The sequence below is a fragment of the Ptiloglossa arizonensis genome, chromosome 2 (genome assembly GCF_051014685.1).
Source record: "Ptiloglossa arizonensis isolate GNS036 chromosome 2, iyPtiAriz1_principal, whole genome shotgun sequence".
Lineage (NCBI taxonomy): Eukaryota > Metazoa > Arthropoda > Insecta > Hymenoptera > Colletidae > Ptiloglossa > Ptiloglossa arizonensis.
This window is the reverse complement of record NC_135049.1, coordinates 8,686,552-8,712,277: the sequence shown is the minus strand read 5'-3', so window position 1 is coordinate 8,712,277 and position 25,726 is coordinate 8,686,552. Positions and strand designations below refer to the sequence as shown.

Below are 25,726 nucleotides of genomic sequence, written 5' to 3'. Positions count from 1 at the left end.
CGAATATAACGAATATTTCGAATATTCAAATTCGCTAAACTTTATTACATTTATTAGGTTCATTGTTTTAAATACTTAAATTTCAAAAATATACTTTGATATATACGTTTATTTATTTTAACATTTTATCAAAATCGAAATTCGAATAACAGTAAAATTCATTTGCAAGATTATTCTGATGATGGGGTATAAAATTGCAAATTGTAACATCCAAAAGCCTTTCTGCCAATTCTGCCATAATAGCACCTATAAAATGAACATATAGAATAATTCTTTTAAGTAATAAATTAAAAGAAAAAAACTCATTTATCAAAATTACCTGTACAGAGAACGATATTCTTCTTTGTCAAAAATTTTATTGTAAGGGCAGTTTTTGTTAAACATTCATCAGAAAGGAATGGTGGATCAGCTATAACTAAGTCATAAGAATTTGACATATCTTTTGCTAGATCCAAAGGAAATTTATAATTATATGGAATGAAATTGGAACCAAACACTTTGAAGCGCTCATCATACTCAAAAAGTGTAACTGTTAATAAAAAATTAATATTAGTATTAATATTTATAAATTTGACATTAATATTGTATAAATTATAGCATTATAAATGACATGTATTTATACCTTGACGATCGCCACAATTGTTTCTCAGTTTACTATAAAGTGTAGGACAAGAAATTAGGGCAATCTTTCCATTGATCTCTGTAGAATTTATTGCACCTTTCACAAGTGTATTTGTTGTTTCATTGTCATACCAAAATTGACTTAACTGCTGTAAACCAATATCAAACAATACTCAACAAAAGAAATATTGTGTTATTTAAAGAATATTTTATAAAACAGAAATAATATATGTATTATGACATAAACGTACTAATTAATATAAATACTTAAACATTGTTGATATATTTGGAACAGCTAACTTACCCAATTTTCATCAAAAGAGATATCGATAGTTTGGTTTTCTACAGTGCACTTTAACTGATTTTCTCTTTCTGCTTTCTCTTTAAGAAATTCATTTAGAGCGGCGAGTGTCGTAGGACATAATTCTAAATCGTTATCGTCACTTTCATTCATTTCTTACGATTTTAATAATATAATCAAATAAATTTTCCTTTGCATTACACGCATTACATGCGACTTAACCAATCAGTATTCCTAAATTGATTGAAATATTTATCAAAGCAAATAAAATTAATTGAAACGATGATGATTGAATTCCTTTTTTCATTATCACATAACCTATACGTTTATTGAGTATCGTATGGAAGAGCTGACCTGTCGATCTGGACATCAGAATCAAAACTTAATTACGTGTTAAAGTACACAAAAAATTATTACAATGAAAGTCGAAGACGATATAAAATTATTTGAGTCAATTGGTTTAAGTAAGCAAAAGGCTAAAGAAACACTAAAAAATAAGCAAATTTCCAACAATTTGAAATGTGCAATAGAAGAGGTTAGCAAGTTATTTTAATATCTAAAAATACGCGTTTTAAATAACAAATGGTTTCTTATTTTTTAACAAGTTAAATTTACTATCAACATCTTTTCCGTTTACTTTAAATAAGATGCTACTCTCATTACTGAGTATTACATCAATTTGGCATATCAGATATACCATATGTATTTATATTTGTAGGCTAATAAATATGAAATTATTACACCAGAAGTTGGAATTTTATTATATCATCTTGCTTCAAAAATTAAGAATCAAATTGCAGACAAATTGCCATTTGTTGTTAAATATATAGCTGAAAAGAAATTAGATACAACGCAAAGAATAGATGCTGGACTAAGCTTTTTACTTCATCACATAAATGAAACTATTAATATATTGAGTTTTGAGGAAGAATGTGGTATAGGCATTGTTGTTTTACCAGAGGAAATTGAATGCGAGGTAGAAAAAGTTATAAATGTGCATAAAACAGACATATTAGAGAAAAGGTATAAACCTTTAATTTAATTCACAACATTGTTATGAACTATTGCATGAGTTGTATAGAGTAAAATATATTTTTGCAGATATCATTTTAACATTGGTCCACTCATGCAACAAGTACGTAATAATTTAAAGTGGGCAGATGGAAAGGCAATAAAGAATGAATTCGATGTTCAAATACTTGTATTATTAGGACCTAAAATTGACTCTGATCTTACACCACCACCTAAAACAACAAAACAGACAAAATTAAAAAAAACAGAAAATGAAAAAGGTAAGTTGCAAATATTCATTAATTTAAATAAATTGTACAGTTTAAAACTTACTTATACATTTTAAAACTTAAAAAAAGTGGAATTACTTAATATTTTATAGTGGAACAGAAAAATGCAGTACCAACCAATGAGAAAGCAAGTGCTCAAACAATAAGTGAATTAATGAAAACTAAAGTTCACTTTCATAAACCAGGAGAGAATTATAAAACTGAAGGCTATAATGTAACACCAAATACACATAAATTATTACAAGAACATTTACAAATAACAGGTGGTAAAGTAAGAACTAGATTTCCACCAGAACCTAATGGAATTTTGCATATTGGTCATGCAAAAGCAATTAATATTAACTTTGGGTATATTTTTTATTTTGGTGTACATTTTTTAAGTTTATTCATTACCTCAAATTAGATTATAAACAGTAGTTTTATTACAGATATGCTGCAGCTCATGATGGTATGTGTTACTTACGTTATGACGATACAAATCCTGAGAAAGAAGAAAAAAAGTTTTTCATTGGTATACATGAAATGGTAGAATGGCTTGGTTATAAACCAGCTAAGATTACGCATTCTTCTGATTACTTTCAACAATTGTTTGAATGGGCTATTAAGCTTATAGAGAAAGGGTTAGCATATGTTTGCCATCAATCTAGTGAAGAAATAAAAGGTTTTAATCCACCTCCAAGTCCTTGGCGTGATAGACCTATTATGGAGAGTTTGCAATTATTCCAAGTAATTATGTTTTTAATAAATGATCATTTTTTGCAATATTTAATTCTGTAGAATAAATTTTACGAGTTAAATCAAAACATTTTTATATCTTTAGTTTAAAATTGAAGAATTGTGGAAATTTTAATATTCACAAAAATAAATGGACAAAATAATTAAAAAATAATTAACTTGTACAATAAATACAATATTCATTCATTAATCATTAGTATCTTAATTATGATTTTGTATTTCTTACATAGGATATGAAAGATGGATTACTCGAAGAAGGTGAAGCCACATTACGTATGAAAGTAACACTGGAAGAGGGAAAACAAGATCCTGTTGCATATAGAATAAAATATATTCTGCATCAAAGAACAGGGGATCAATGGTGTATATATCCTACTTATGATTTTACGCATTGTTTGTGTGATAGTATAGAGAACATAACACATTCTCTTTGCACGAAAGAATTTCAGTCCCGAAGATCGTCATATTATTGGCTTTGTAACTCGTTAGATATTTATTGTCCTGTACAATGGGAGTATGGCAGATTAAACGTGAGTTACACTGTTGTTTCAAAGAGAAAAATTGGCAAACTAATTGATGAGAGTTTCGTATCTGATTGGGATGACCCCAGGTACATTTCAATCTTATATATGTAAAAACTTGTGTACAATGATATTTGAAATAAAATTGTAAACTGATGTCTATTTCATATATATTCAATTTTTTCCAGATTATTTACACTGACAGCTCTTCGTAGACGAGGTTTTCCACCTGAAGCTATAAATAACTTTTGTGCACAAGTGGGTGTAACTGGTGCACAAGCAATTGTTGATCCAGCTGTCCTAGAAGCATGTGTTAGAGATGTATTAAATGTTACTGCAAGTCGACACATGGTTGTTCTAGATCCATTAAAAGTAACTATTAGCAATTTTACCCATGAAAATTCTATAAAATTGACTGTTCCCAATTTTCCTAATGAACCGGAAAAAGGTCAACATGACATTACTTTTGATGAAGTTATCTATATTGAAGCATCTGATTTCAAAGAGGTATATTCTATTGAATAGTTCAATATGTAAATGTAATTTAGTACTATCTATTCGGAAATTTGATTACATATTTTACAGAAAGCAGAGAAAGACTTTAGGCGTTTAACACCTAAACAATCTGTTGGTTTAAAACATGCAGGAATTGTTATAACAGTCAAAGAAATAAATTTTGATAGCAGCGGTAATATTATAAACATAATTGTTCACCAAGAACCTATCTCGGAAAGTAATAAACCTAAAGCCTTTATACATTGGGTGTCAAATCCTACATTAGCATCTATTAGACTATATGAACGCTTGTAAGTGTATTAGATTGATATAATAATTCGTTATGATTGATATAGCAATTTATTTTAATTTTAATTGTGTTTTATTTATATATAACGTAATTTTTAGATTTAAACATAAAAATCCTGAAGATCTAAATGAAGTACCAAATGGTTTCTTAAGTGATATCAATCCAGGTAGTAAAAAAGAAATTGTTGGATACATTGATGCAAGCTTGGCAAATGTGGTGAAACCATTTGAAAAGTTCCAATTTGAACGAATTGGCTTTTTCTCTTTAGATCCTGATACTGTACCAGGAAAGGTAATTACAAATATTCAAATTTATATAGTTATATCTTTATTAATTTATTTCCTTTATTGCAGCTTGTTTTTAATAGAACTGTGACATTAAAAGAGGATTCGGGGAAAGTGTAAGTAATGTCAATTTACTGCATATGTAATGCAAGATGTGGATAATTTGATTCAATCTTGTTTTATATCTTTTGTAATGTTTTGTATTATATTTATAAATATCAACCGTGTTTAACCCTGATGCTTTTTTATATAATTCTATAATTCTACAATTTGAAGTCATTAGATAGTAAATACACAATAATAGATTCTTAATTCATCAAGCAAGATTCATATGTGGGGATCATATACTTGATATTTATAAAAGCATCTTCACCTCCATATATTTCAAGCATTTCAAGAGTTTCTTGTATTATATCTGCAGGATTTTCTCCTTTTTGTTGTGCATAATCAATTCCTTCTCCAAGATTTACTGAAATATTAAATTCAATTTTTATTCTAATACAGAATTATTAATGTAAATTAAAATCTTACAGTTTTTGTCTTTGAATAAATTAAGAACTGGTAAAATTTGTCTAAAATATGGCACTAAAGCTTCCCCGACACAATCCGCTGAACGTACGAGTTTTTGAAGGACTTTCATTGTAGTACAAATGATTTCCGGCATTTTTGTGTTTAGAGCCTCTATAATAAACATATTTCTCGTAAAACAACACATAAATCTATATCTAGAAAATTATTCAACAATATTAAAGGAAAAAGAAATTACTTTTAATAGGAATTATCAATTGTGGTACAACGGGCAAAATTTTTGGACCACCGTGTTCTAGCATATCAGATATTCCTTGTTCTACTAGATATTTATAAGGTGGTTCAATTTCTGTCAGTCCATCAAAAAACAATGGTAAATAATGATGAAAATCTAAGTCCTCAATGTTAACTTTCCAGCTGAGTTTTGTGCCATAGATATCATTTTCCAATGAAATTGGCAATACGCCCTGTTCATAGAATTTTCGAAAAGTTGATGGTTTAGGTGGCTGGGGTTTATACAGCCCATTCCGAGGAGGTTTTGCAACTACAGTATTTTCCTAAATAAATTGTCAATATATAATGTATATAATTCGGTACAAGTTTATGGTATTAAAGCTTTACCTGCAAAGCTTGAATTGTAAAAGCTGGAACAATTCTTGGTTTTCTTTTTTTGAATTGTGGTATATCTTTTCGAATTTCAGTCCAAAATTCTGTTTCATTTACCATTCCGAAGTTTTATTAATATCTAATTCAAAGAAAAAATTTAAATAATTTGTTTTTGCAAAATATATCATATAATTTTATCCACAAAATATGAGTATATCGAAATTTTACGTTAAAAGCGCGTTACTTCACCGAATGTCATTGAAATGATACTAAATGCACTTGAGTCACATTAATATGATCTGACAAATATGGATCAAACACATTGTTTCCTAGCAACTAGAGATGGTTTATTTAATAAATCGTAATAGCTTATTTATACTTTTAAAAGTATATTTTTGATTTAAAAAGATAAATAATTTTTAAGAAAACAGAAATTATGAAGTATAAAAATTGTTAGTTTCATTAGAATACATCTTTTGTTTTATGTACATTAAATATTTTATTACAAAGTAGGTAACAATTAATTTACATTTGTGCTGGCAGTTTTTGGAATCTTCTTGTGGAATTGTGGGTCATCAAATATCAAGTTTCTCTTTTGTGGCTCATCCTTGTCAGCTGTATTTTATTAATAAGAAAAATAATGCATTTAAGAAAGTTTCTGAACTGAAAATTTTTAAAATATTTATAAATTTAAAAAAGTAAGTTTGAAAAGGATATTTATGAAGTAATTTAAAGATTCCTGTTCCTACTGGAACTGGAATACCCATTATGATTGATTCAGATACACCGCAGATAACATCTTTTTGTCCATAATAAGCTGCATCAAATAAATGATCAGCTGTTTTCTCGAACTGTTAAATAATTATTTATTAATATTGTTATTTGCAAATAGTGTTATATAATATATGTAGGGTATCTTACCGAAGCTAAATTCAAAACAGATTCCTTCATTTTTGCTAAACCTTGTCTTGTAATACCTAATACTTCTCCTCTGCTTGTCATTAAATCAGCTACAAGCATTGGATGTCTTCGATCAATGCTCATTCCATGATTTTCCATCACTAATTTAATTTCTGTCATTATAGTTGCTCTTGCAGCTTCAATTCCTAAAGTTTTAAAGACCTGGAACATTACATTGAATACATATTCTGAATAAAATATCTTTTTCTTCCAATTTTATACTTACTTCTAATGTATTATTCGAAGTTGTTTTTCGACCCAAAACGCCAAGTGTTGCCATGACTTCACGCATATTATCTCCTTCCACGAACAATTTATACTTTGTTTTACCACATGAATCGTCATTATGAATAACGGCTCTAGATACTGATGGTAATCCCTGTAAATAGTCCCATAATAAGTCTTTATTTAAATCTTTAAGTAATTAAATAATATTTATTATATAAAATGTTTATTGATCTTACCTTTACGACAATATTCGGAACTGTCTCTTTCAATTGTGTGAGTGCATAATTTAAACTGTACTTATTTTTACTGGGACTTACAGTGATAATAGAATCACCTCTAACATTTACTAATTTTGGGTTAAGCCTTAACTTTGATGTACAAATTCTGTAGAAATTACATATTTTTGGTTGAAGAATATTAACCGTTTATATCTCTGTATTATGAAGTATGCATTTATGTACTTACGAATAACGTATGGATTCGACATCTACTTCCAACTTTAACAATTTTATTCTATCAACATCTAACTTTATTAACAGAAAACAATCATCTGGTAGATATACTTCTTCAACATATTCGGTCACTTCTCCCAATGTAGTCTTTTCGATTCTGCCTTTTACTCTCCTGGCATATTCTGGATCTGTATCATTTTCCTAATATCAATATAAAAAAAAACAAGAAAATTAATACGCCTTAATTTATTATATATTCATATCAATTGTATAACATATTTTAAATGAAGAACTCACTAAAGCAGCTGTGATAATAGGTGTGCTGATCTTGGGATTTGCATTGATAATTTCTTTAATACGCGGTACACCTTGAGTAATATTCATAGACGCAACACCGGCAAAGTGGAAAGTTTTCAACGTCATTTGTGTACCTGGTTCCCCAATACTTTGTGCAGCGAGGGCACCTACAGCGGTGCCTGGCTCTATTTTAGCTCTCATGTATTTCTCTTTACAAGTATGAATAAAATCTACTAATTGAGAAACTGTAAGTCGCTCGAGTTGTAAAATTACAGGTACATTCGATGGAGCGTTATGTCGAAAACGCGCTATTTTACGGGCCACAGTTTTAAGGAATGTGCTGCAATAAATACAATAGTACTACATAACAATTGTGATCTAGTATTATTTTACTGAAACAGTAAAATTTGTGCAAATGTACTTACGATAACTCCTGCTTAAATTCTTCGCTAAGACACTGGTATTCCTCGGAATTTAGCAGTTCGTTTGTAGCTTTAATTACACTAGAACCATCAAGTGGTTTTTCGTTTTTACAGGGCGATTTAGCTCTTACATGATCCAATATTCTCTTACAATCCACTGGGCAGTCTTTTCCTATTAAAATAATTATTTTATCGTTTCTTAAAAAATATTATACCTAAGGATTTCTTACCTTCCATATACGTAGGATCTAAAGCGTCTCCGCCATACAGTATTTGTACAATGTCTCCCACTGAATTACGTACTGTCATATCATAATGAAGGCACAAATCTTCTAAACTTTTAACCAGTCTTCTTTGCATGTAGCCAGTTTCCGCAGTTTTAACCGCTGTATCTACAAGACCTTCTCTTCCACCCATTGTATGAAAGAAAAACTCTGTCGGTGTTAAACCAGAATAGAATGAGTTCTCAACAAAACCTTTAGCTGCTGGAATTTTTGAGTGTCGTTCGAAGTGCGGTAAAGCTCTATCTTCAAATCCGTTTGGAACTCTATGACCACTGATAGCTTGTTGTCCTACACACGCTAATCAAAGGAAGAATAATAAGTAATAAAATTGGTTAAAATTTGTTTACAAGTATTACTGTTATATATACCAATCATTTGCGAAATATTAATGAAACTGCCCTTGCTGCCAGATAAAGCCATAACTAATGGACTGTTGCTTGGATGGAGTTCTTTCAAACATGCTTTACCAGCATGGTCACGAATTACTGAAAGTTCTTTTAGTATCATCGCTTCCAAAGTTTCTTCTTCTGTACATCCAGGCTGACATATAAGACGCCCTTCTTCCATTTGATGAATGTATTCAGTACATTTAGAATATCTAAACCCCAATATGTAATGGTGCTATTAACAAATGATTTTACTTATGCTTTTTAAATATCCACTTACCCAGCATTTAAAAGTTCATGCTTAGCTTTAAGAAGTCCTTGACCAGGTGTAACATCACCAATACCAATAGAAAAGCCTCTATTCATAAGGAAAAAACTTGCCATTCTTGCTAATCGCCACATAGCTGTTGTTGCAATATCTTCACTCCAATCGCGTAATAAAATATAAAATATATTTTGCTTTGAACCTGAACCCAAAGTAGATTTATCCATGGATCCTGCTATTAATTCTGAATTTCGGATGATAACATCTATAATTTACCATTCTTATTATTTTGCTATTATTTTAAACAGTAAATGAACAAGTATTAATGAGTATAAGTATTTATACATACAGGAATCATTAATGCATAATTCTTCATTGCTAGTGTAAGCTCTTCCTTTGGTCTTCAAATTGGCTTTAATAGTGCAAGCATTACTAGGTTTTAAAATTAAACTAAAAATTTGTTTTCCTGTCCATAACATAGTTGGTTTTAAAATAGCTGGTTCAGGAAGATTTATAGACATTGATATATCAGATCCTGCTAGAAGACAACCAGCTAATTGACTTGCTTGAATTTTATTTAGAAACATATCTTTCTGAGTTAAAAGATATCCACCAGTAATGAAATCCTGTGTCGCTGCTATTAATAATTCTCCGTTACGAGGTGTAACTAAATTTGATTTATTCTGAAGGCAAATAAATGAAGACATACATTAATATTGTTTTGCATGTATAAGTATAATATAGTATAATGAAAAATAATTTATATATTACCCCCATTAAAACCAAAGCTTCTGCTCTTGCTTCTTCAGTTTGTGGTAAATGTAAATTCATCTCGTCACCATCAAAGTCGGCATTATAAGGAGTGCAAACACATTCATTAAACCTAAATGTTCGGTGTTGTAACACTTTGGCTTTATGTGCCATGATACTTAGTTTATGCAAAGATGGTTGACGATTAAATAATACTACATCATCATCTCTAAGATGTCTTTCAACAATGTCACCATACTGTTAAATAAAATAATGACAAATATTCATATTTTGTAAAAATCAAGTTTAAAAATGTTCTTTGTATAGACAATATTACTTGTAAATCTTGAGCAATCTTGTGTCGATTGCCATATCTTAAGTATTTTTTAAATTGAGTTTTTCCTTGTTGTATGAAATTTGCCCCTGGATGTATATCTGGACCATTTCTTACTAATTTCCGCATTAATTCTATATTCGATGGATTAACTTTCTCAGGATACGTTAAAATTTTTGCAACATGAATGGGTACACCAACCTATTTAAGAATACATTATGACTCATATTTTACTGCTTTGAATAGTTTAATAATCTAAAACTTACCTGCTCAATTCTAAGATTGGGATCTGGTGAAATAACAGTACGACTAGAGAAATCTACACGTTTACCAGATAAGTTACCGCGAAAGCGACCTTGCTTTCCTTTTAATCTTTGGACCAATCCTCTACCAGATTTTTTTGGCTAAAATATTTGAATACATTATTAATAATATTTTATTAACGAACAGAAAATTTTACACTTTCAATTTATTAGAAACTTACTTGCATGTTAAGAGGTATACCAGACATTTCACTATTTATATAAAGAGCACAATGCAACTGTAAAAATTCCCAATCTTCATTATACATTTGTACCTTAGCTCCACTTTGTCTATGCTTTTGAATAACATCATTGATAAAGACTATTTCTGATAATTTCATTGTTAGGTGGTCTTCCGTTGTACCTGCTTTTAAATCTGATACAACACTAGGTCTAATACAAATTGGAGGTACTGGGATTCTTGTTAATATTAAATTCTTTGGTAATGCATATTCTGAATTCATCATTAGTAGAGGAATGTCGTTTTCGGGTATTTTTTCCAAAATACTTTGTACCTTAAATCAAGACATTTGTGTAACTACTACAATTTATAGAGCAAAAGCTTAAATCATAAAAATATAACATTTTTACCTCTAATGGATTTAATACATTAATTAATCCACTTTGAAGTATTCCTTCCAATGCCTTATTATCCTCAAGCACATTATTATATTCAGCAAGCTTTTCTTGAACAATAGCATCTACTTTCTTTTTTGCCTTATATTTTTCATGGACTATTTTAAGTAAACCAGCTTTTTTAACTGTTCCATTAAGATCTTTGCAATTTTGACAAATTGTGGTCTTTTTAGCTTTATCCAAAATTTGTTTACGTAAGGCTTTACGTGATAAATATCCCAGGTTTGGATTTAATGCTCGAGCTAAGTAGCGTTTTTTGTCAGCTTGAGATAGCATAACATGAGAACAATTCTATGAATCAGAATAATATAATTAACGTAATAATTACCATTAATAAGTACAAATATAAACAAAATAAGTGTTAAATTACTTTACAAATCGTCTGAAGAATACCAATAATGGCCCTAAAGTAACCAACATGAAAAACTGGTAATTCCAAATCTATGTAACCAAAGTGCCCAATGCATTCATTCAAAGATTTGCCACATGATACACAACTGGTTGTATTATTACATGTTCCCTGAAAATTTGTATTATCAATTATATTTCAATGTAATGTTAATATATAATAGATGAAACAAGAGAATAACTCTATTATTATAAGTACCATTCTTCTGTCGAGTACTCCATAAGGGACTGGAGAATGTTCAACATCTTGATTATATAAATTTTTGGCCACAACATGCATATGGGCCTGCCTTTCCATGTTATGGCGACTGTCCACTCCAAACGATACATGGGAACTAATTAAAAGTAATAATAGTTTAAAATTACAAATGAAAGAAACTGAAAGATACAAATATTATTTAAATAGATTGGATATTAATTTCAAAGTTCTAGACATTTAAATTTATAGTTTCTATAAAAATATAGTTTATCAGCTAGATATACATAATTCTATAGATATAAAAAATGTCTTAACAGAAAATTTAGTTACAGCTATACTATAGAATTCAAATAATGTTTTGCTGGAATTGGTATTCAAAGTTTAAATTTCATTAAAATAATATACATACATTTTACGGGCTACATCGGTTTCTCTAAATTGTTCCTTCACCATCGTGGAGGTTATACTTTATTCTCCAGTATACAATATATTATACAGCACTGTTTTAGCCTTGAATAATGAAGGCTATAAAATAAGCAAATTTCAAACTATTGCAGAACATGCGCCGGCTTCATGTATAAATTATTTAAACAGTCAAAAGAATTCGGAGAATTCTTCTTCAAACATGTGTTATTCTCTGTTCGTGGTGCCATCTCAAATTTGACAGTTTTATGCAAGCTTGTTCCGTATCGACAAGTTGACGGTTAAGAGTAGCCAATATACTGTAATTCCTACGCAAAATTTACTTATAACCTTATGACGTTGAATCACATAAGCTTTATATAATACATTATATTTTATCTAAAGTATAAATTTTGAATGGTTTTCATTTAATTGATACATCGCTCAGTTATTGAGTTTAGAATTAAGTGCTATCGTGCTAATGCCTATTAATGCGCAACCATGCATCGCGCAAAAGTGCGTTAATTCGCGTCGAACGAATCGAAGCGCAATATTTTTGATTCTCTTTACATATTTGTCCTTTTCCCGCAAAATATCTTTTGATTGTTTCAAATATAGCACATTTGTCACATATTTCTACGCTTGAAACATGTCGAAGGTACGTTTTGAAATTTGAAATCAAATATTGTTATTGAGGTTAGATTCGTTTTGTACAGAAATGTGCATTTTAAAATTGTTTATTGACGTTCAAATCAAGAAGTTCATTACATTTTTCGTTTTTCTCTAACTTTATAGGATATACGATCCTATTTCCAGAGCAGTAAAACTAATTCTAGTTTCGCTTCTAAGAAAATTGCGAAGAGGCAAAGAATTTTATCTGATGAAGAGGATGTAAAGTCACAATCTCCGGTTAAACGATCAAAGGTTTTAATGTATTTCTTTATTGTAACTTAGTTTTTTGAAACTTTAGATTCGATTTCTGCTTGTTGAATTGTAGTGTAACATGTTTTAACTACATTTTAGAAAACAAAAAGATTAGGAAGGAATTCCGTATTATCCGATTCTGATGAAGATACAGACCAAAAGAAAATTGTTTCTCCTACAGCCATTTTTGGTAAAAAACAAATATATAGGCAAGAGGCACCAAAAATATTGAAACAACTGCAAAAAAAGGTAATTAATTATTATTTTCCTGATATTAGAAATCATATAATGACTAATGTTCATTTAATATTTTAGGAAGCTAAGAGTCATGATGATGATGATTTTGAAGCTACATTAATCCAATTAGATACATTTGATATTGAGCAAAAATATTTAGCAGAAAATAAGTCTGAGAAAGGTACTAATGTAAAAAGAAACTATAATAAATACATGACAAAGTATGAACCTAAAACTTAAATTTTGCTTTTATAGATTTATTAAATAGTAAACACAAAGAGTATGATTTACATACGAATGTTGAGGACAAAGAGAAGAAAAAGATCTCTCTTAAGAATGAAGATAGTATTAAAGAGAAAAAGACACTTGAAAAATCAAAAATAGGAAAAAGTGACAAATCTCTTAAACAAAAAAATAAAAAACATTCTAATAGCAATACAAATGAAGACACACAATATGAAGACTCTGAATATAATAATAAATCTAAGAATATAAAACAGCTTTCCAGTTCCAAAACAGGTATTTCTAAAATGGAAGTGGAACATAAAGATCCAAAGACAGAAGTGTCTCCTAAGAAAACTGAAGGACTAGATATATATGAAGAAAGGATTGAGAAGAAAAAGCATAGTTCTGCAATGTATCAGCAATATCTTCAGAGAGGAGGAGCCAGACATCCAGGATCAAAAAAAGTTCCTGAGGTACATGATATTATTTTATTATTTACAAAAGAGGACAAAATAAAATTTTTCTTTCCATTTACAAATCTTATTTAGAAATATAATTTCACATATTTCAAATATTAATGTTAATATTTCAGGGTGCTGATTATTGTCTTGCAGGATTAAGTTTTGTGATAACTGGGGTTTTGGATTCATTAGAAAGAGAGGAAGCCGAAGAAATAATCAAAAAGTATGGTGGACGAATTTTACATCAAATCTCAAAGAAAACTAATTATGTCATAATAGGAGATGAACCTGGTCCTGCAAAAGTGTCAAAAGTAATATTGATTGTTAATATATTAAAGTTTTGCTTAAACTTATTATATGTACTACAATTCACAATACAGGTTTTTGTATTAACCTTATATCGATACATTTTTAGGCAAATAGTTTGAATATAACAAAAATATCGGAGGATGATCTGTTGGAGATGATTCAAACTAGGCCTGCAGGTCAGGCTAATGATATAACACAATTGCGTACTAAATCAAAAGATAGAATAAAACGAAATTCCGACGATACATCTCCTGTATCGCCTAAAAAAATGAAAAATATGGTAAATCAAGAAACAGAAATTTCAGGAAAAGAACGGTCACCGCATAAAAAAGAACATGCCGATAAAAGTGCAGAAAAACCATTAAGGCGATCACCTCGTAAAAAAGAGAACGGTGATAAAGATATGACGGAAATAAAGAAAATAGTGTCACCAGCTAAGAAAAGACACATTGAAATAAATGAATCTGACACCGAAAATAAAAAAGAAATTAACGAAGCAAAAAATGTACAAATAAAAATAGATTCTTTACATGATGTAAGATTCAATTTAATGCAATGAAATCGATGATAACTCTTATGTTGCAGACCTTTCTTTTTTAGGCAAGGCGAACAATACCAACACAGGCATTGGTTGAAAAATATAGACCTAAAACTATGAAACAGATTTTAGGGCAACAAGGAGATAAGAGCAATGCCAAGAAATTGTATAAATGGCTAATGAATTGGCATAAAAATCAAAGTGGCCAAGTTAAACATACCAAACCCAGTGAGTTTTAATTCTGAAAGTATGATAATTTTAAGTTTTATAGACGTATTTTTAATATATTTTTAGTGAAATTACAGTTTTAATTAATTCTATTTACATTAGGTCCCTGGGCAAAAAATGACGATGGTGCTTTCTTCAAAGCTGCTTTATTATCTGGTTCTCCTGGAATTGGCAAAACTACAACAGTTCAAGTTGTTTGTAATGAATTAGGTTTTGATCTTGTAGAATTTAATGCATCAGATACTAGAAGTAAAAAGCTTTTGCAACAAGAAGTATCAGAACTTTTATCCAATACTTCATTAAAGGATTACTTTATAGGTATATGTGTTTTTGTGAATCTATAGAAATGTAAATGAAATTATACTGATTTCTTCAAATGTTACACATTATAGATACTAAAAATAAGCCAACATCAAAACACGTTTTGTTAATGGATGAGGTTGATGGTATGGCTGGTAACGAAGATCGTGGTGGTTTACAAGAATTAATCAATTTAATAAAATCTACTGATGTACCAATTATTTGTATTTGCAATGATCGAAACAATCCTAAGATGAGGACACTCGCTAATTATATATACGATCTTCGATTTTCAAAACCCAGATTAGAACAAATTAGGGTAAAACAAAAATTCGTTATGTGTGGGTATTTAACTCGTTCACTGTTCTTGTAAGCAGGAATGAAAATTGCTCATAAATCCTAAGAAGCGATAAGCATCTCATGGCAGATACATATATAATACTATTATATAATACGTATTCAAACTATTTTATACTCAGAGTACATGTAAATAAAATAGTCTTGTGATGGTAAGAGTCTATAATTGGAGTAAATTCGGATACAATAAAATTGATACAAGTTACTATTTATGAATACTAATAGTAATATTTAATTTCCTTTTGAAAGGAAACTCTAACTTTAACAGTAAAGTCTATGAAGGACACGTGGATCATGGACTACTGAGACAAAATTATCCTGATCCACAGATTGTAGTTTACTAGACAGTGAACATGTTAACTAACTTATTCTTTCTACATATTTTTTATTAACTACAAATTGTTATACAGGGAGCAATGAAATCTATATGTTTCAAAGAAAACATTAATATGTCAACAGAAGATCTTGATCGTTTAATTGAATCAACTAATCAAGATATTCGGCAAATAATAAATCATTTGGCATTGTTTGTTGGGAAGACTGGTTGTCAAGAGAAGTCTGAAAGGGGGCATGTGAACAAAGATTTGAAACTAGGACCCTGGGATGTTGTAAGAAAAGTATTTAGTGCAGCAGAACATAAACATATGAATATTCACGATAAAAGTGACTTATTTTTTCACGATTATAACATAGCATCGTTATTTGTACAAGAAAATTATTTATTGGTTGTACCCGAAGGACCAAAGTACGTTTAAAGTAGACCAAGAGTTAACTGTCTTTTTTCTTTACATCTGCAGTGTGTCACGCAATTGAAACAAATTGTACCTTCTTTTTGATTGGTGATAGAAAAGAGCAATAGAAGAAAAAATTGAATAGTATAAGAATTATCTTCTTACGATATAATGCTTTAACAAGTACATATCTTTGTCCAATTACATCAACTGTTTTGAATATAGTTATGTGAAAATGTTAAAGAGCTTTTTCCTTTACCATCTTTTACTATCTTCAGTTACGGAAAGAGTATGACATTCGTTTCAATTACGTGGTTCACCTTATATATTTAAATTAATATTAGTTATATTTTATTATCTCTTACTTTTGCATAGAAATAAAGTATTAGAAAAAGTAGCAGAAAGTGCTGAATGTTTAGCACTGGGAGATATAGTTGAAAAATCGATCAGAAGTAATGATGCTTGGTCTCTTTTACCAATGCAAGCTTGTTATTCTTCCGTCATACCTGGAACAGTAATGTCTGGTCATATAAGTGGTCAAATTAATTTTCCATCTTGGCTTGGACGTAACTCAAAAGCTGGTAAATTTAATAGGTAATATATATGTGGTATTCTTTTTTTATAATACTTTTTATTTTTATATATAAAATTTCTATAATTTTGTAGATTCATGCAAGAGATAACTGTGCATACACGGTTAGCTACTGGTGTAAGCAAGGAAGCAATAAATTTGGATTACATTAAACCTCTCAGAGATGCTGTAATCAGACCTTTAGCAGTTAACGGTTCTGAAGGAGTAGATGCAGCAATAAATGTTATGAATCACTATCACTTACTCAGGTTAATTTTTTATTAAAATTTGTAATATTATATATAAAAAAAACAAAATTTTGAGCGTTATTGTTAAATGTTATACATCTTTATTGTTAATAGGGACGATTTGGATTCTTTGGTAGAAATTTCATTGTGGCCCGGTGATCGCGATCCTTTGCAAGTTATTGATAGTAAAGTTAGTCTAAAATTTTAATACATTTTTAATCATTGTTAAATATTCAAATAGAAAAGAATGCAATGAAAACCTGTATTATAGGTAAAGGCAGCATTTACAAGAATGTATAATAAAAATTCTGTAGCTGTACCATATATAGCGAGTGGTACATCAAAAAAGACAGTAGGGTTACAGGCTGAAACTTATTTAGAAGAGGAGGAAACAGGAGAGGTGAATTCTGATGACAACGAAGATGATCTTGAAGCTGATAAAATGATTAAGGTAACTCTACCAATAACAACCAATAATATCACTGAAGATGCATGCCAACAATTATAACGTTATTTATCAATTAATGTACACTTTTAGACGAAGAAGCCTACTACAAGTAAGAAAACTGAATCAACAAGTAAAAGTAATGATAAAACTGTAGCAAAAGGTAAAAGTAGTGATAAGTCTAGTAAACGTGGAAGAGGACGTGGAAAGGCAAAATAATACAAATATTTTAAAATTGGAATGTGAGTTTTATTTGGTAAAACGGAATGGATTTAATGTCTTGAGATGTATTTTTATAATCTTAATCATTTATTGCACCCAAAATTTGTTGAAACGATAGTAAACGAAAGATTCGATTTTCTACTCGATTGCTTCAGTGGTTTCAGTTGTTTCAAGAGTCATCAATTCTGATCTAGTTTGTACACATTCTGAAATTAGTAAACATTAATAAATCAGCATGTAATATAGCGTGAATATTGAATTGAGATGTTATATTTTCGTATTGTATAATGATTGTTTGTTCAAAAGCGTATACGAATGTATAAGTGTATGTGATTTGTATTTTATTATAAGAATACACACGTCTTGCCCTCGGTTTCCATCCAATGTATTCGTTAGTTTTCTTGTTCTCTTCTGTCAGCCAATCTGTCAATGGTTTGAAGTATTCCAAGAGTCCAGCAGTATCCATATTCCTTTGACCTGTTATCTTTTCCATCGCATCTTGCCAAGGTTTAGAAGAACCCAGTTCCAACATAGACCTGCATTGTAACAATAAATTGTAATACCAATTTTATCATAAATTATACTTGTATAGTTTAAAGATTAGTTACTAACTTCAGCAAATTCCCCGCTGCTTTGTTGTTATAAATATCACATTCATGTAATAGCTTCGAGTTTGGATTTTGTGGATCATACTCTTTTGCTTCTGTGCAGAGCGCTTTGTGGAATTGAAATTGTACAATGAAACTCACATAGTATCTGATGTACTCTACATCTGCTATTATATGGTATTTTGCACCAGGATCAAAATCATTTTCGGATCTATCTACCGCTGGCTCGATACCTTGGAAACTTTCAGCAAGATCCCACCTAAAAATTAAAAGTTTAAAAGATATGATATATATATATATCATATCTTATATATAATTTCTGCTTCTTATTCTTAAACATATATCCCTTTAAAGATTAAAATTTGTTATTACTTTAAATCTACGGGAGAAAAAGTTAATCTTGTTTAATAACGATGCATTCGGATATTGAAAATTGTGACACTCATGATTTTCACTCAGCAGGATCACTTATAAAGTGAGTGAGCCTTCTCCCCCTCAAAATGAAGAAAATTTGTTTTTTATAGTACAGTACAGTCTGAGCTCACTCCGTATATAATACAACTTACAAAATCATACTAACCAATTACAATTATAATTGTCTGGTGTAACTGCTCCTTGAAATACGTTCCAGCGCCATTTATCCATCATATATGCAAATGGCAGAAAGACGATTTTGTCAAGTCCTTTCAGGTAAAGGTTATTAATATTAGCTTCTTTGTCGGGTGAATCATCGTTCAACAACCTATAATATAAATAAATTTCAAGTTCATCAAAAATGAATATTTATGGCGTCTCATGAGGTAATTAACAAACTTCTTTAGTATATTTGGTAAGTCATTTTGAATCAGAAAGGTCATGCATGCTGACTTCATTTGTTATCGAGGTATCCAAAATACAAAATATATGTCATTTTTGCTTCAAAAGTAATCTGTTAAATATGCTGGAAAAGTTTCTCGGTTACTTTCGTAACTCATTCAAAAAATATAAATTACGATTTTTTTTTTTGTAAACTGTATGTATCGTTTTATTTACTTGATACTCTTTAGGTGACTCGGAGTCGACACACTGAGCGCTATAACATCACCGACAGCTTCATGGAATCCGGGATTCGCACTTTCTTTGAAAACCGAAGGTTGATTTTTATATTGTAGATGATACTCGATATGACCCATTTCGTGATGCGCGGTCAACAAATCTTGCATGTTAATCCTTGTGCATTGTTTGATTCTGAAATCCTTGCCATCATAGAAATCCCAGGCGCTGGCGTGACAGATCATCTCGCGATCTTTCGGCTTTTCCAAAATCGATCGTTGCCAAAATAGATCTGGCATCGCGGTAAGATTTATCGATGTGAAGAAATCTTCAGCAACACGGAAGATGGTGTTTGCATCGTACCCTAAAGAACAACACACGGTTACGCGAAATTCGGAAGAATCTCTCTGTAAATTCTGAAACTTTAAATACCGCTTTAAATCGTTTAGAAAATGATTCACCATTTTCTTCTTGTTTTTGGACGTAGCTTACACTGCCAAAGTTCGAGATAGTCTAAATATTAAACAAACCTTGTTCGATCATGGCATTAGTGACGTCTGGTAATTGTTTTCCCGGATACGGAATTGTAAAGTTTGCGATGTTAGTCCAAGTTTGTGCCCACATGTTGCCCAATAAATGCGCTGGGATAGGGCCATCCTTCGAGACGATATCTTCGCCATACTTCTTTCGAAGTTCTCGGCGAACGTAGGCATGCAATTGCAAGTAAAATGGCTTCAATTGCTGCCAAAGTGTTTCTAAAAACAATCGTTAGAAATTTACACCATGCTTCGCCACTTGTTGCAAATGTTTCACTTATCACAACCTGTTTTATTTCGTTCATACTGGAGTTGCATATGCAACTATTGGATCGATGCTGGGGTTCTTGGGGGATTTCTTTTTATAAAATTAGAATATTTACTTAACAGTTAAATATTTCTCATTGATCAAAGTCATTAGTTTCTCTACATTTCTACCAACAAATAATAAACTTCTTCATCTCTTAACGAACGAACTCTGTTTTTAGATTCTATAAACTTTTTGAGCGTACCTTCTATAATTTCTCAATTAAGCACTCGCTTTTCTTTAGATATTTATCCACACTGTCGTTAAAAATTAAGTACTTGTAACTATATTTGTAATATAATTTCGTGATCAACGATTAATGAATTAATCGTGTCTGATAATTACATTCAATTGGTCGCTCGTTATTTGTGTACCGAGTAAACGACAATCACTACCTCAATTATACGGTAATTGCAATTACTAATCGTTTGATTACATTTTGCCCATTATACTTTATACTATAGTCGAAATAAAATTAATTGGTCAATTAAGACCACTGTAAAGTCACGCCCACTACACCGTCCGAGTAACTTACTATAGGAGTCATTTTTGATGAGATGTATAGCGATGGAAGTGACTTTGAACGACCAATTGAATTTTTCGTGATCATAATTCATTTCTTAGAATACAGTCGGCTCTGAAACTTTTAACGCGTAAAAAATATTTATAGTTGTTCATAAAAAAAATCGAATAACCGACGAAACATCGTATATTAGAATCCAAAAAAATCCCTGCAGCAACCCCAAACATTTTGATAGATCTAAGCGTCTCGTTTACCAATTTGTTCGGGGAAGTCGTCAGCCTCGTATTCTTTTATCCAATATTCAGCATTGTCGGAGTAGTTGTTCAATGTGGCAGCCATGTTGCTCAGCTCGACGTACCTCTTGTACAACGACTTCACTTTTTCACCAGTTGCTTTCCTCCATTCGATCCAAATGTACTTCAATTCTTCGGGATCGCGACTTACCATTAGACGCTCTGTTAACTCAGGCTCAAGAGCCAGGTCGCATTTACTCCGATCCTTGAAATCGCAGATCTTGGCGGTGCTGTAGATGTTCTCCATGTCGCTTATAATTTTCTCGTATTCTTGTAAGAGCTGCAACGAATTTTTACGTTAATTTGTATCGATTTTCATTCGAATGAAAATTTTGTATTTTAGGACGAAACTAGGAGAAGGAAGGAAGATGTTAGAGGGGGGTTTGCTCTAAAACTATCGAAACAGTTGGAAGGTATAGCGGGTTTGTGTACGAATTAATAGATTACATCTTCAGGAAGCGCTGCAACTCCCAGGACGCTGAGTTTCGAGAACTGTCTTTTGATGTTCTCGTTTTTAATGCTTTTCCACGGGTAATCGCGTACTTCCTGCCAGATTGACTTGTACACTCGAGCAGCTTCCGCGGACACGTTCAATTTTTTCGCCAAGTTCTCCGAAGTCAAGTTCGACGCGTATTCCCATTCGGCGAGCGATTGTTTGTTGTTCCATTCGGTGTACTGTTTATCGATTCGACTCAAGAACTCCGTAGCTTTCGCCAACTGGTCTTCTTCGGTGCCCATAATAGCCACGGAGTCGCCGGAGTCCTCGGGCATCGGTATCTCCCATGACAACGTCACGAGGACTGCCACTAGGAATCTGTAATTTTGATTAAATTTTGTAACGTCGAACATTGTTGCAAAACATAATAGAAAAAATACCGAGTGCCCGAAAGAATGTAGTACCAATAGATTTCGGTAAATGTGAAACAATGCTAATTACGGGATTTATTTTGCAGGATAGGCACTTATCGGCCGATGCGCATCGTTGCATCCTTGCGTTATCGTACGCGGAACATTTAAACGGAAGGAGTCGCGATACATATCTACCATTTTGAATCGATTATCTACGAATGGCACTATCCTGTCCTTCGCGGTTGATATACGGCCGCGTGTCAAATTAGACCGATAAATAGTCACGAGGTCGAGTGCACTCGCTTCGGTTCAGCGGTTCGAGTTTCGCGAAGCGCGTTCGTTCGATGCAACTGCATCGTCGCGAACGGAATTTTTCAAAATATTTGCCACCGTGTTTCTCTATACTGTTACAAGTCAGCGTGTGATGAACATTTTTCGGCTTGAAATATGTGGCTGTGGAAATCGTTCGCCATAATTTACAACGAAACCGTGATTTCATTGTTCAGAAGCTATTGGCTAACGAAAATGACATGCAATAGATGATTTGTGTTTGGAAGTAATGCAAGAGAGACAATACGCACTATTACGTTGTAAACCTGTGGTTTCCAAACTTTTTGGAAGACGCTCCCTTAAGAGATATTTCAGGTAATAATTAGGTTTTCTGGTAATTCAGCTTCTAAGTATCGATTTTTCTTTTAAGTTTTTTCGTCAAAGTGTGCGAAAGGATTACCTCGAGTTGATGAAATTAACATTAATTATCATCGCGGGCATGCGTAACAAAAACTTTAAATATGTTTCTTTCAAATCCGCAGTTTTTAAACTGGCTGTCTAAATGGTATATCTCGATACGACTTACGATACGACTATCGATATTGTCAAAGCGGAGAAACTTTTAATCCTGTAAATTCTAATAAAAATTTGCAATTTTCTTGCTCATAAATTGAATAATATTAAGTTCAAAGGATCATAGAAATTCTGAATCTCGCAAATAAAGGTTTACCGACGTAATTTGAAATTTTCCAATAAGAAAACAACTTTTATAATCCTCGATTATGAGTTAATTAGCCACTTTTAACTCGCTTTGCTACAATGCAAACTAATCGAGAAAATGATCACTTTTCTCCTTCCTTTGTTGTTATAAAAGAATCATTATACTCATATTTTCGTTTATCAACTTTTCACCCGATCGACCTAAAATTGCATATACATCGGCTTTTCATTGGAAAACGAACATTGTTAAACATTTAAAAATTTTCAAAGAGAGAGACGAACCAGCCTCGGACGATTAAATAGGGAAAGGGTTAAGGTTAAACGAAGAAAGAGAATCGGGCGTATATGCGATCAATGAACAACTTGTATCGTTTGTAATACGTACACTCGTAGCAGCGGAAGGATTAAATTATAAGATGAGTGCTTTGTTCCGTCGAGAATTTTTTTTATTCGATCGAACATAACGCATTCAGAGTCTCGAGCAGCCTTAACGGAGGGATTAAGAGGAATCCTCGACGACGTATTCCTCGTAAACATGACGTCGCTTCGTACCTAATCGTGGGACGATTTCTGAAATCCCGACTTCACACATTTTGAAACTATTTATAAGTTTCCACTTCGCTTCCTTTAATTTTCAACGACTACTCAATACGATTAAACGGAACTGGGGATCGTTCTTGCATGACAATTGTTATCTAAATTAGAACATTAGAAGAACAAATGGAGTAAATTATAACGAATTACTTTTTGTAATGATATATTGCGGTAAATATTATTCTGTAACAAACAACAATTTTTATTTAATTTTTTCCTCTTTGGTACACCTATTGGAAAAACTTTCCATTCTCTCTACTACAACAAAGTAGATAAAATAGATAGAGTAGATGATTGATTTTATCGTGCGATTGTGCGTTTTTTTTTTTTTTTTGTTTCTGTACTTCTTATCCTAAGGAAATATATATTATTTACCTTTCGTTGATAGTATAAATTCATTTAATTCGAATCTGATAATATTTGAGTTAAATTCTATGGCTAGATTTCTCTACTTTTTGGGTAGCGGTAACTCCTGGTTATATGAAATAACTTCTCCCCGGTTAGGTGTAAGATCTTCGTCACTGTTTATGTTTCTTTAGCGATGCGTCGACTCGTGTGTCAGTCCAAAGCTATACGATATGCGCGTATGATCGAATTTCATCCACTAATGAAATTTAATATTTGTTTGGTTGGAAACATCGGTTGTAAGTTATAGTGGTCATGACATGCAAGTTATTTAGAACGTTTTAACCTTTGGTTTAGGTCATACATCGTACGAATCGAGCGATGAAATTTAAATTTAAAAACCAAGAATAAAAAATGCTTTGCTCAAAAAGAAGAAAGAGTAATGTGTTACAATTTACAGATTACGATATTTGCAAACAAAATGCGCGCCATATGCTATATAATATTGTTCGTGAATACCGTAATCTTTAGAAGTGTTATACATTTACCTGTATAATATTATACATGGTCATTGTCTTATAGTCATTTGAATCCTCTCCCAAAATCGTGAAAGATATGTTTTATCTTTTCTTTTTTGAAGTAGTTGTCTGATTACGAGATATTTCGCTGTCAACTCAAATGGGACATCCTGTATATACATATCCTGTATATACATCGGATCCCTCGACCTAAGAAGAAAAGGAATATACGGAAGTAGAAGTAGTTTGACGGTGAAAAACTGCTGATTGTCAATTCCGAGATCTCAAGTTACTATGTATATACATTTATTTACTTCGTGTATGCGTAATATCGACGTGTAATAATAATAAGAAGAAATTCGATCTCACACGCGATAAGGATCGCTGTCGCTTGTGGCTGTTAGCCAAAGAAACAAAATCAGTCACGTCTATGACAATAATTTTGTCGATTTTTTTCATAACTTTTTCCTTCAAACTATTCTTCCAAAAGGCTACTTCATCTTGGCATATCCATACTTTCGTATTGTTTTCGTACGTGATCTCGACATTCCATATGTTCAACTATAAATTCTATTTTTCCCGTGAAGGTTAAATCTAAACAAATTTAATAAATAAATTAACGGTACGGTGGAAGTATCATTAATAAATAACTATTATCATTGTTCAAATTATTCGTCGACAGTTAAGTACCAGAGTATGTATTTCTATAAAAATAGTAAATTTACCACGCAACTCGAATGATATTTTCAATTTTCGACACCTCTAGTTATCAATGAAAACATACATGTGCAACTTGTCGTCGGTGTCGCGTTCCACTCGAAAGATATCGAAACCGCTACACTAATCGTGAAAGTTTTATGTGATATTCGGACGTTCTGTAAACGAAGGGACAACACGACATAATTCTATTACGAAACACCACCGTGCAAGGATCTGTTACGTATTCACGACTATGTTCGAAAAAAGGTTCAATACTTCCTGTTCGTCCATAGATCACCATATAACGTTTACCGCAATAGTTGGTTTCGAGGATTTGTTAAAATTATATAGTAATTGTGATTTCGCGTACGATACTTACAGGCGCAACATCTCTTCGCGGATTCGCTGAAGTTTGACGAATCAATGAAAATCCGAACAGTTGACGGACGACGATTATGGTCGATTCGGGAGCAACTTTCACGAGGCCGAACTGTTTACCGATTCCGCCGCTGCGCGATCGAAAGACTGTCGCCCACTGGTTGGCAAACACTCACCGAATGATCTTGTACCGCGAGTCACGCTATCCTTTTATGCACGACCCCCACTCTG

The 25,726-nt window shown here is 31.6% G+C and overlaps 6 protein-coding genes across 11 annotated transcripts; 2 read left to right on the top strand and 4 right to left on the bottom strand.

The window, feature by feature from the left end:
- Nucleotides 1-91: 91 nt before the first annotated feature.
- LOC143143401 (EEF1A lysine methyltransferase 1) lies at nucleotides 92-1,432 on the bottom strand. Of its 2 annotated transcripts, XM_076304572.1 has the most exons (5): nucleotides 1,277-1,430; nucleotides 926-1,156; nucleotides 623-770; nucleotides 320-529; nucleotides 92-246 (listed from the first exon to the last, which is right to left on the bottom strand). In XM_076304572.1, the coding sequence occupies exons 2-5, from the start codon at nucleotides 1,073-1,075 to the stop codon at nucleotides 113-115; spliced, it is 642 nt and encodes a 213-aa protein (XP_076160687.1). In that variant the 5' UTR covers nucleotides 1,076-1,156; nucleotides 1,277-1,430; the 3' UTR covers nucleotides 92-112. The 2 variants fall into 2 exon arrangements, with proteins under 2 accessions (XP_076160687.1, XP_076160688.1); XM_076304573.1 differs by having other exon boundaries at nucleotides 623-767; nucleotides 926-1,432.
- Nucleotides 1,178-11,270, top strand: Glnrs (Glutaminyl-tRNA synthetase). 3 transcript variants are annotated; one of them, XM_076304561.1, is made up of 11 exons: nucleotides 1,178-1,457; nucleotides 1,641-1,945; nucleotides 2,024-2,214; nucleotides 2,316-2,571; nucleotides 2,652-2,949; nucleotides 3,189-3,568; nucleotides 3,668-3,986; nucleotides 4,065-4,285; nucleotides 4,383-4,575; nucleotides 4,638-4,684; nucleotides 11,192-11,270. In XM_076304561.1, the coding sequence occupies exons 1-11, from the start codon at nucleotides 1,341-1,343 to the stop codon at nucleotides 11,214-11,216; spliced, it is 2,352 nt and encodes a 783-aa protein (XP_076160676.1). In that variant the 5' UTR covers nucleotides 1,178-1,340; the 3' UTR covers nucleotides 11,217-11,270. The 3 variants fall into 3 exon arrangements, with proteins under 3 accessions (XP_076160676.1, XP_076160677.1, XP_076160678.1); XM_076304562.1 differs by lacking the exon at nucleotides 11,192-11,270 and adding an exon at nucleotides 5,102-5,258 and having other exon boundaries at nucleotides 1,179-1,457; XM_076304563.1 differs by lacking the exon at nucleotides 11,192-11,270 and having other exon boundaries at nucleotides 1,181-1,457; nucleotides 4,638-4,806.
- LOC143143400 (parkin coregulated gene protein homolog) lies at nucleotides 4,796-5,822 on the bottom strand. The gene is made up of 4 exons (XM_076304571.1): nucleotides 5,718-5,822; nucleotides 5,335-5,653; nucleotides 5,100-5,249; nucleotides 4,796-5,037 (listed from the first exon to the last, which is right to left on the bottom strand). Exons 1-4 carry the CDS (start codon nucleotides 5,820-5,822, stop codon nucleotides 4,877-4,879), a joined length of 735 nt encoding a protein of 244 aa, XP_076160686.1. The 3' UTR covers nucleotides 4,796-4,876.
- Nucleotides 5,719-12,430, bottom strand: LOC143143393 (DNA-directed RNA polymerase III subunit RPC1-like). The gene is made up of 21 exons (XM_076304559.1): nucleotides 12,035-12,430; nucleotides 11,626-11,761; nucleotides 11,389-11,538; nucleotides 10,974-11,309; nucleotides 10,565-10,897; nucleotides 10,347-10,484; nucleotides 10,084-10,281; nucleotides 9,768-10,004; nucleotides 9,346-9,679; nucleotides 9,012-9,261; nucleotides 8,714-8,943; nucleotides 8,292-8,642; nucleotides 8,065-8,233; nucleotides 7,640-7,979; nucleotides 7,356-7,543; nucleotides 7,127-7,274; nucleotides 6,889-7,041; nucleotides 6,624-6,824; nucleotides 6,420-6,553; nucleotides 6,232-6,319; nucleotides 5,719-5,841 (listed from the first exon to the last, which is right to left on the bottom strand). The coding sequence occupies exons 1-21, from the start codon at nucleotides 12,076-12,078 to the stop codon at nucleotides 5,812-5,814; spliced, it is 4,188 nt and encodes a 1,395-aa protein (XP_076160674.1). The 5' UTR covers nucleotides 12,079-12,430; the 3' UTR covers nucleotides 5,719-5,811.
- Gnf1 (germ line transcription factor 1) lies at nucleotides 12,165-18,200 on the top strand. Its single transcript, XM_076304560.1, has 16 exons — nucleotides 12,165-12,685; nucleotides 12,823-12,951; nucleotides 13,051-13,200; nucleotides 13,267-13,369; nucleotides 13,444-13,886; nucleotides 14,006-14,185; nucleotides 14,290-14,718; nucleotides 14,784-14,949; nucleotides 15,052-15,267; nucleotides 15,342-15,568; nucleotides 16,017-16,351; nucleotides 16,713-16,931; nucleotides 17,004-17,177; nucleotides 17,271-17,346; nucleotides 17,428-17,607; nucleotides 17,695-18,200. Exons 1-16 carry the CDS (start codon nucleotides 12,677-12,679, stop codon nucleotides 17,818-17,820), a joined length of 3,162 nt encoding a protein of 1,053 aa, XP_076160675.1. The 5' UTR covers nucleotides 12,165-12,676; the 3' UTR covers nucleotides 17,821-18,200.
- LOC143143396 (angiotensin-converting enzyme-like) lies at nucleotides 17,829-25,726 on the bottom strand. Of its 3 annotated transcripts, none has more exons than XM_076304565.1 (9): nucleotides 25,497-25,726; nucleotides 21,570-21,936; nucleotides 21,084-21,402; nucleotides 19,994-20,218; nucleotides 19,464-19,827; nucleotides 19,012-19,173; nucleotides 18,436-18,690; nucleotides 18,184-18,359; nucleotides 17,829-18,029 (listed from the first exon to the last, which is right to left on the bottom strand). In XM_076304565.1, the coding sequence occupies exons 1-9, from the start codon at nucleotides 25,505-25,507 to the stop codon at nucleotides 17,962-17,964; spliced, it is 1,947 nt and encodes a 648-aa protein (XP_076160680.1). In that variant the 5' UTR covers nucleotides 25,508-25,726; the 3' UTR covers nucleotides 17,829-17,961. The 3 variants fall into 3 exon arrangements, with proteins under 3 accessions (XP_076160680.1, XP_076160679.1, XP_076160682.1); XM_076304564.1 differs by lacking the exon at nucleotides 25,497-25,726 and adding an exon at nucleotides 23,347-23,662; XM_076304567.1 differs by lacking the exon at nucleotides 25,497-25,726 and adding an exon at nucleotides 22,060-22,190.

What these genes read in the sequence shown, in the direction of transcription:
- Gnf1 (XM_076304560.1), top strand. An exon ending in CTCCGGTTAAACGATCAAAG is followed by an intron (nt 12,952 to 13,050) that starts GTTTTAATGTAT and finishes ACTACATTTTAG; the next exon opens with AAAACAAAAAGATTAGGAAG. An exon ending in AATCACTATCACTTACTCAG is followed by an intron (nt 17,178 to 17,270) that starts GTTAATTTTTTA and finishes TATTGTTAATAG; the next exon opens with GGACGATTTGGATTCTTTGG.
- LOC143143393 (XM_076304559.1), bottom strand. Translation starts at nt 12,078, where the DNA reads ATGGTGAAGGAACAATTTAGAGAAACCGATGTAGCCCGTAAAAT. An exon ending in GTATACCTCTTAACATGCAA is followed by an intron (nt 10,485 to 10,564) that starts GTAAGTTTCTAA and finishes CAAATATTTTAG; the next exon opens with CCAAAAAAATCTGGTAGAGG. An exon ending in AGATCCTACGTATATGGAAG is followed by an intron (nt 8,234 to 8,291) that starts GTAAGAAATCCT and finishes TTATTTTAATAG; the next exon opens with GAAAAGACTGCCCAGTGGAT.
- LOC143143400 (XM_076304571.1), bottom strand. Translation starts at nt 5,822, where the DNA reads ATGGTAAATGAAACAGAATTTTGGACTGAAATTCGAAAAGATATACCA. An exon ending in ATTGATAATTCCTATTAAAA is followed by an intron (nt 5,250 to 5,334) that starts GTAATTTCTTTT and finishes TGTTTATTATAG; the next exon opens with AGGCTCTAAACACAAAAATG. An exon ending in TTTATTCAAAGACAAAAACT is followed by an intron (nt 5,038 to 5,099) that starts GTAAGATTTTAA and finishes TTAATATTTCAG; the next exon opens with TAAATCTTGGAGAAGGAATT.
- Glnrs (XM_076304561.1), top strand. Translation starts at nt 1,341, where the DNA reads ATGAAAGTCGAAGACGATATAAAATTATTTGAGTCAATTGGTTTAAGT. An exon ending in AAAAACAGAAAATGAAAAAG is followed by an intron (nt 2,215 to 2,315) that starts GTAAGTTGCAAA and finishes AATATTTTATAG; the next exon opens with TGGAACAGAAAAATGCAGTA. An exon ending in GCAATTAATATTAACTTTGG is followed by an intron (nt 2,572 to 2,651) that starts GTATATTTTTTA and finishes GTTTTATTACAG; the next exon opens with ATATGCTGCAGCTCATGATG.
- LOC143143396 (XM_076304564.1), bottom strand. Translation starts at nt 23,498, where the DNA reads ATGTTTACGAGGAATACGTCGTCGAGGATTCCTCTTAATCCCTCCGTT. An exon ending in GACAATTATAATTGTAATTG is followed by an intron (nt 18,691 to 19,011) that starts GTTAGTATGATT and finishes TTTAATTTTTAG; the next exon opens with GTGGGATCTTGCTGAAAGTT. An exon ending in GCAGCGGGGAATTTGCTGAA is followed by an intron (nt 18,360 to 18,435) that starts GTTAGTAACTAA and finishes GTTACAATGCAG; the next exon opens with GTCTATGTTGGAACTGGGTT.
- LOC143143401 (XM_076304572.1), bottom strand. Translation starts at nt 1,075, where the DNA reads ATGAATGAAAGTGACGATAACGATTTAGAATTATGTCCTACGACACTC. An exon ending in TCTCTTTTGATGAAAATTGG is followed by an intron (nt 771 to 925) that starts GTAAGTTAGCTG and finishes ATTGGTTTACAG; the next exon opens with CAGTTAAGTCAATTTTGGTA. An exon ending in CAATTGTGGCGATCGTCAAG is followed by an intron (nt 530 to 622) that starts GTATAAATACAT and finishes TTTTATTAACAG; the next exon opens with TTACACTTTTTGAGTATGAT.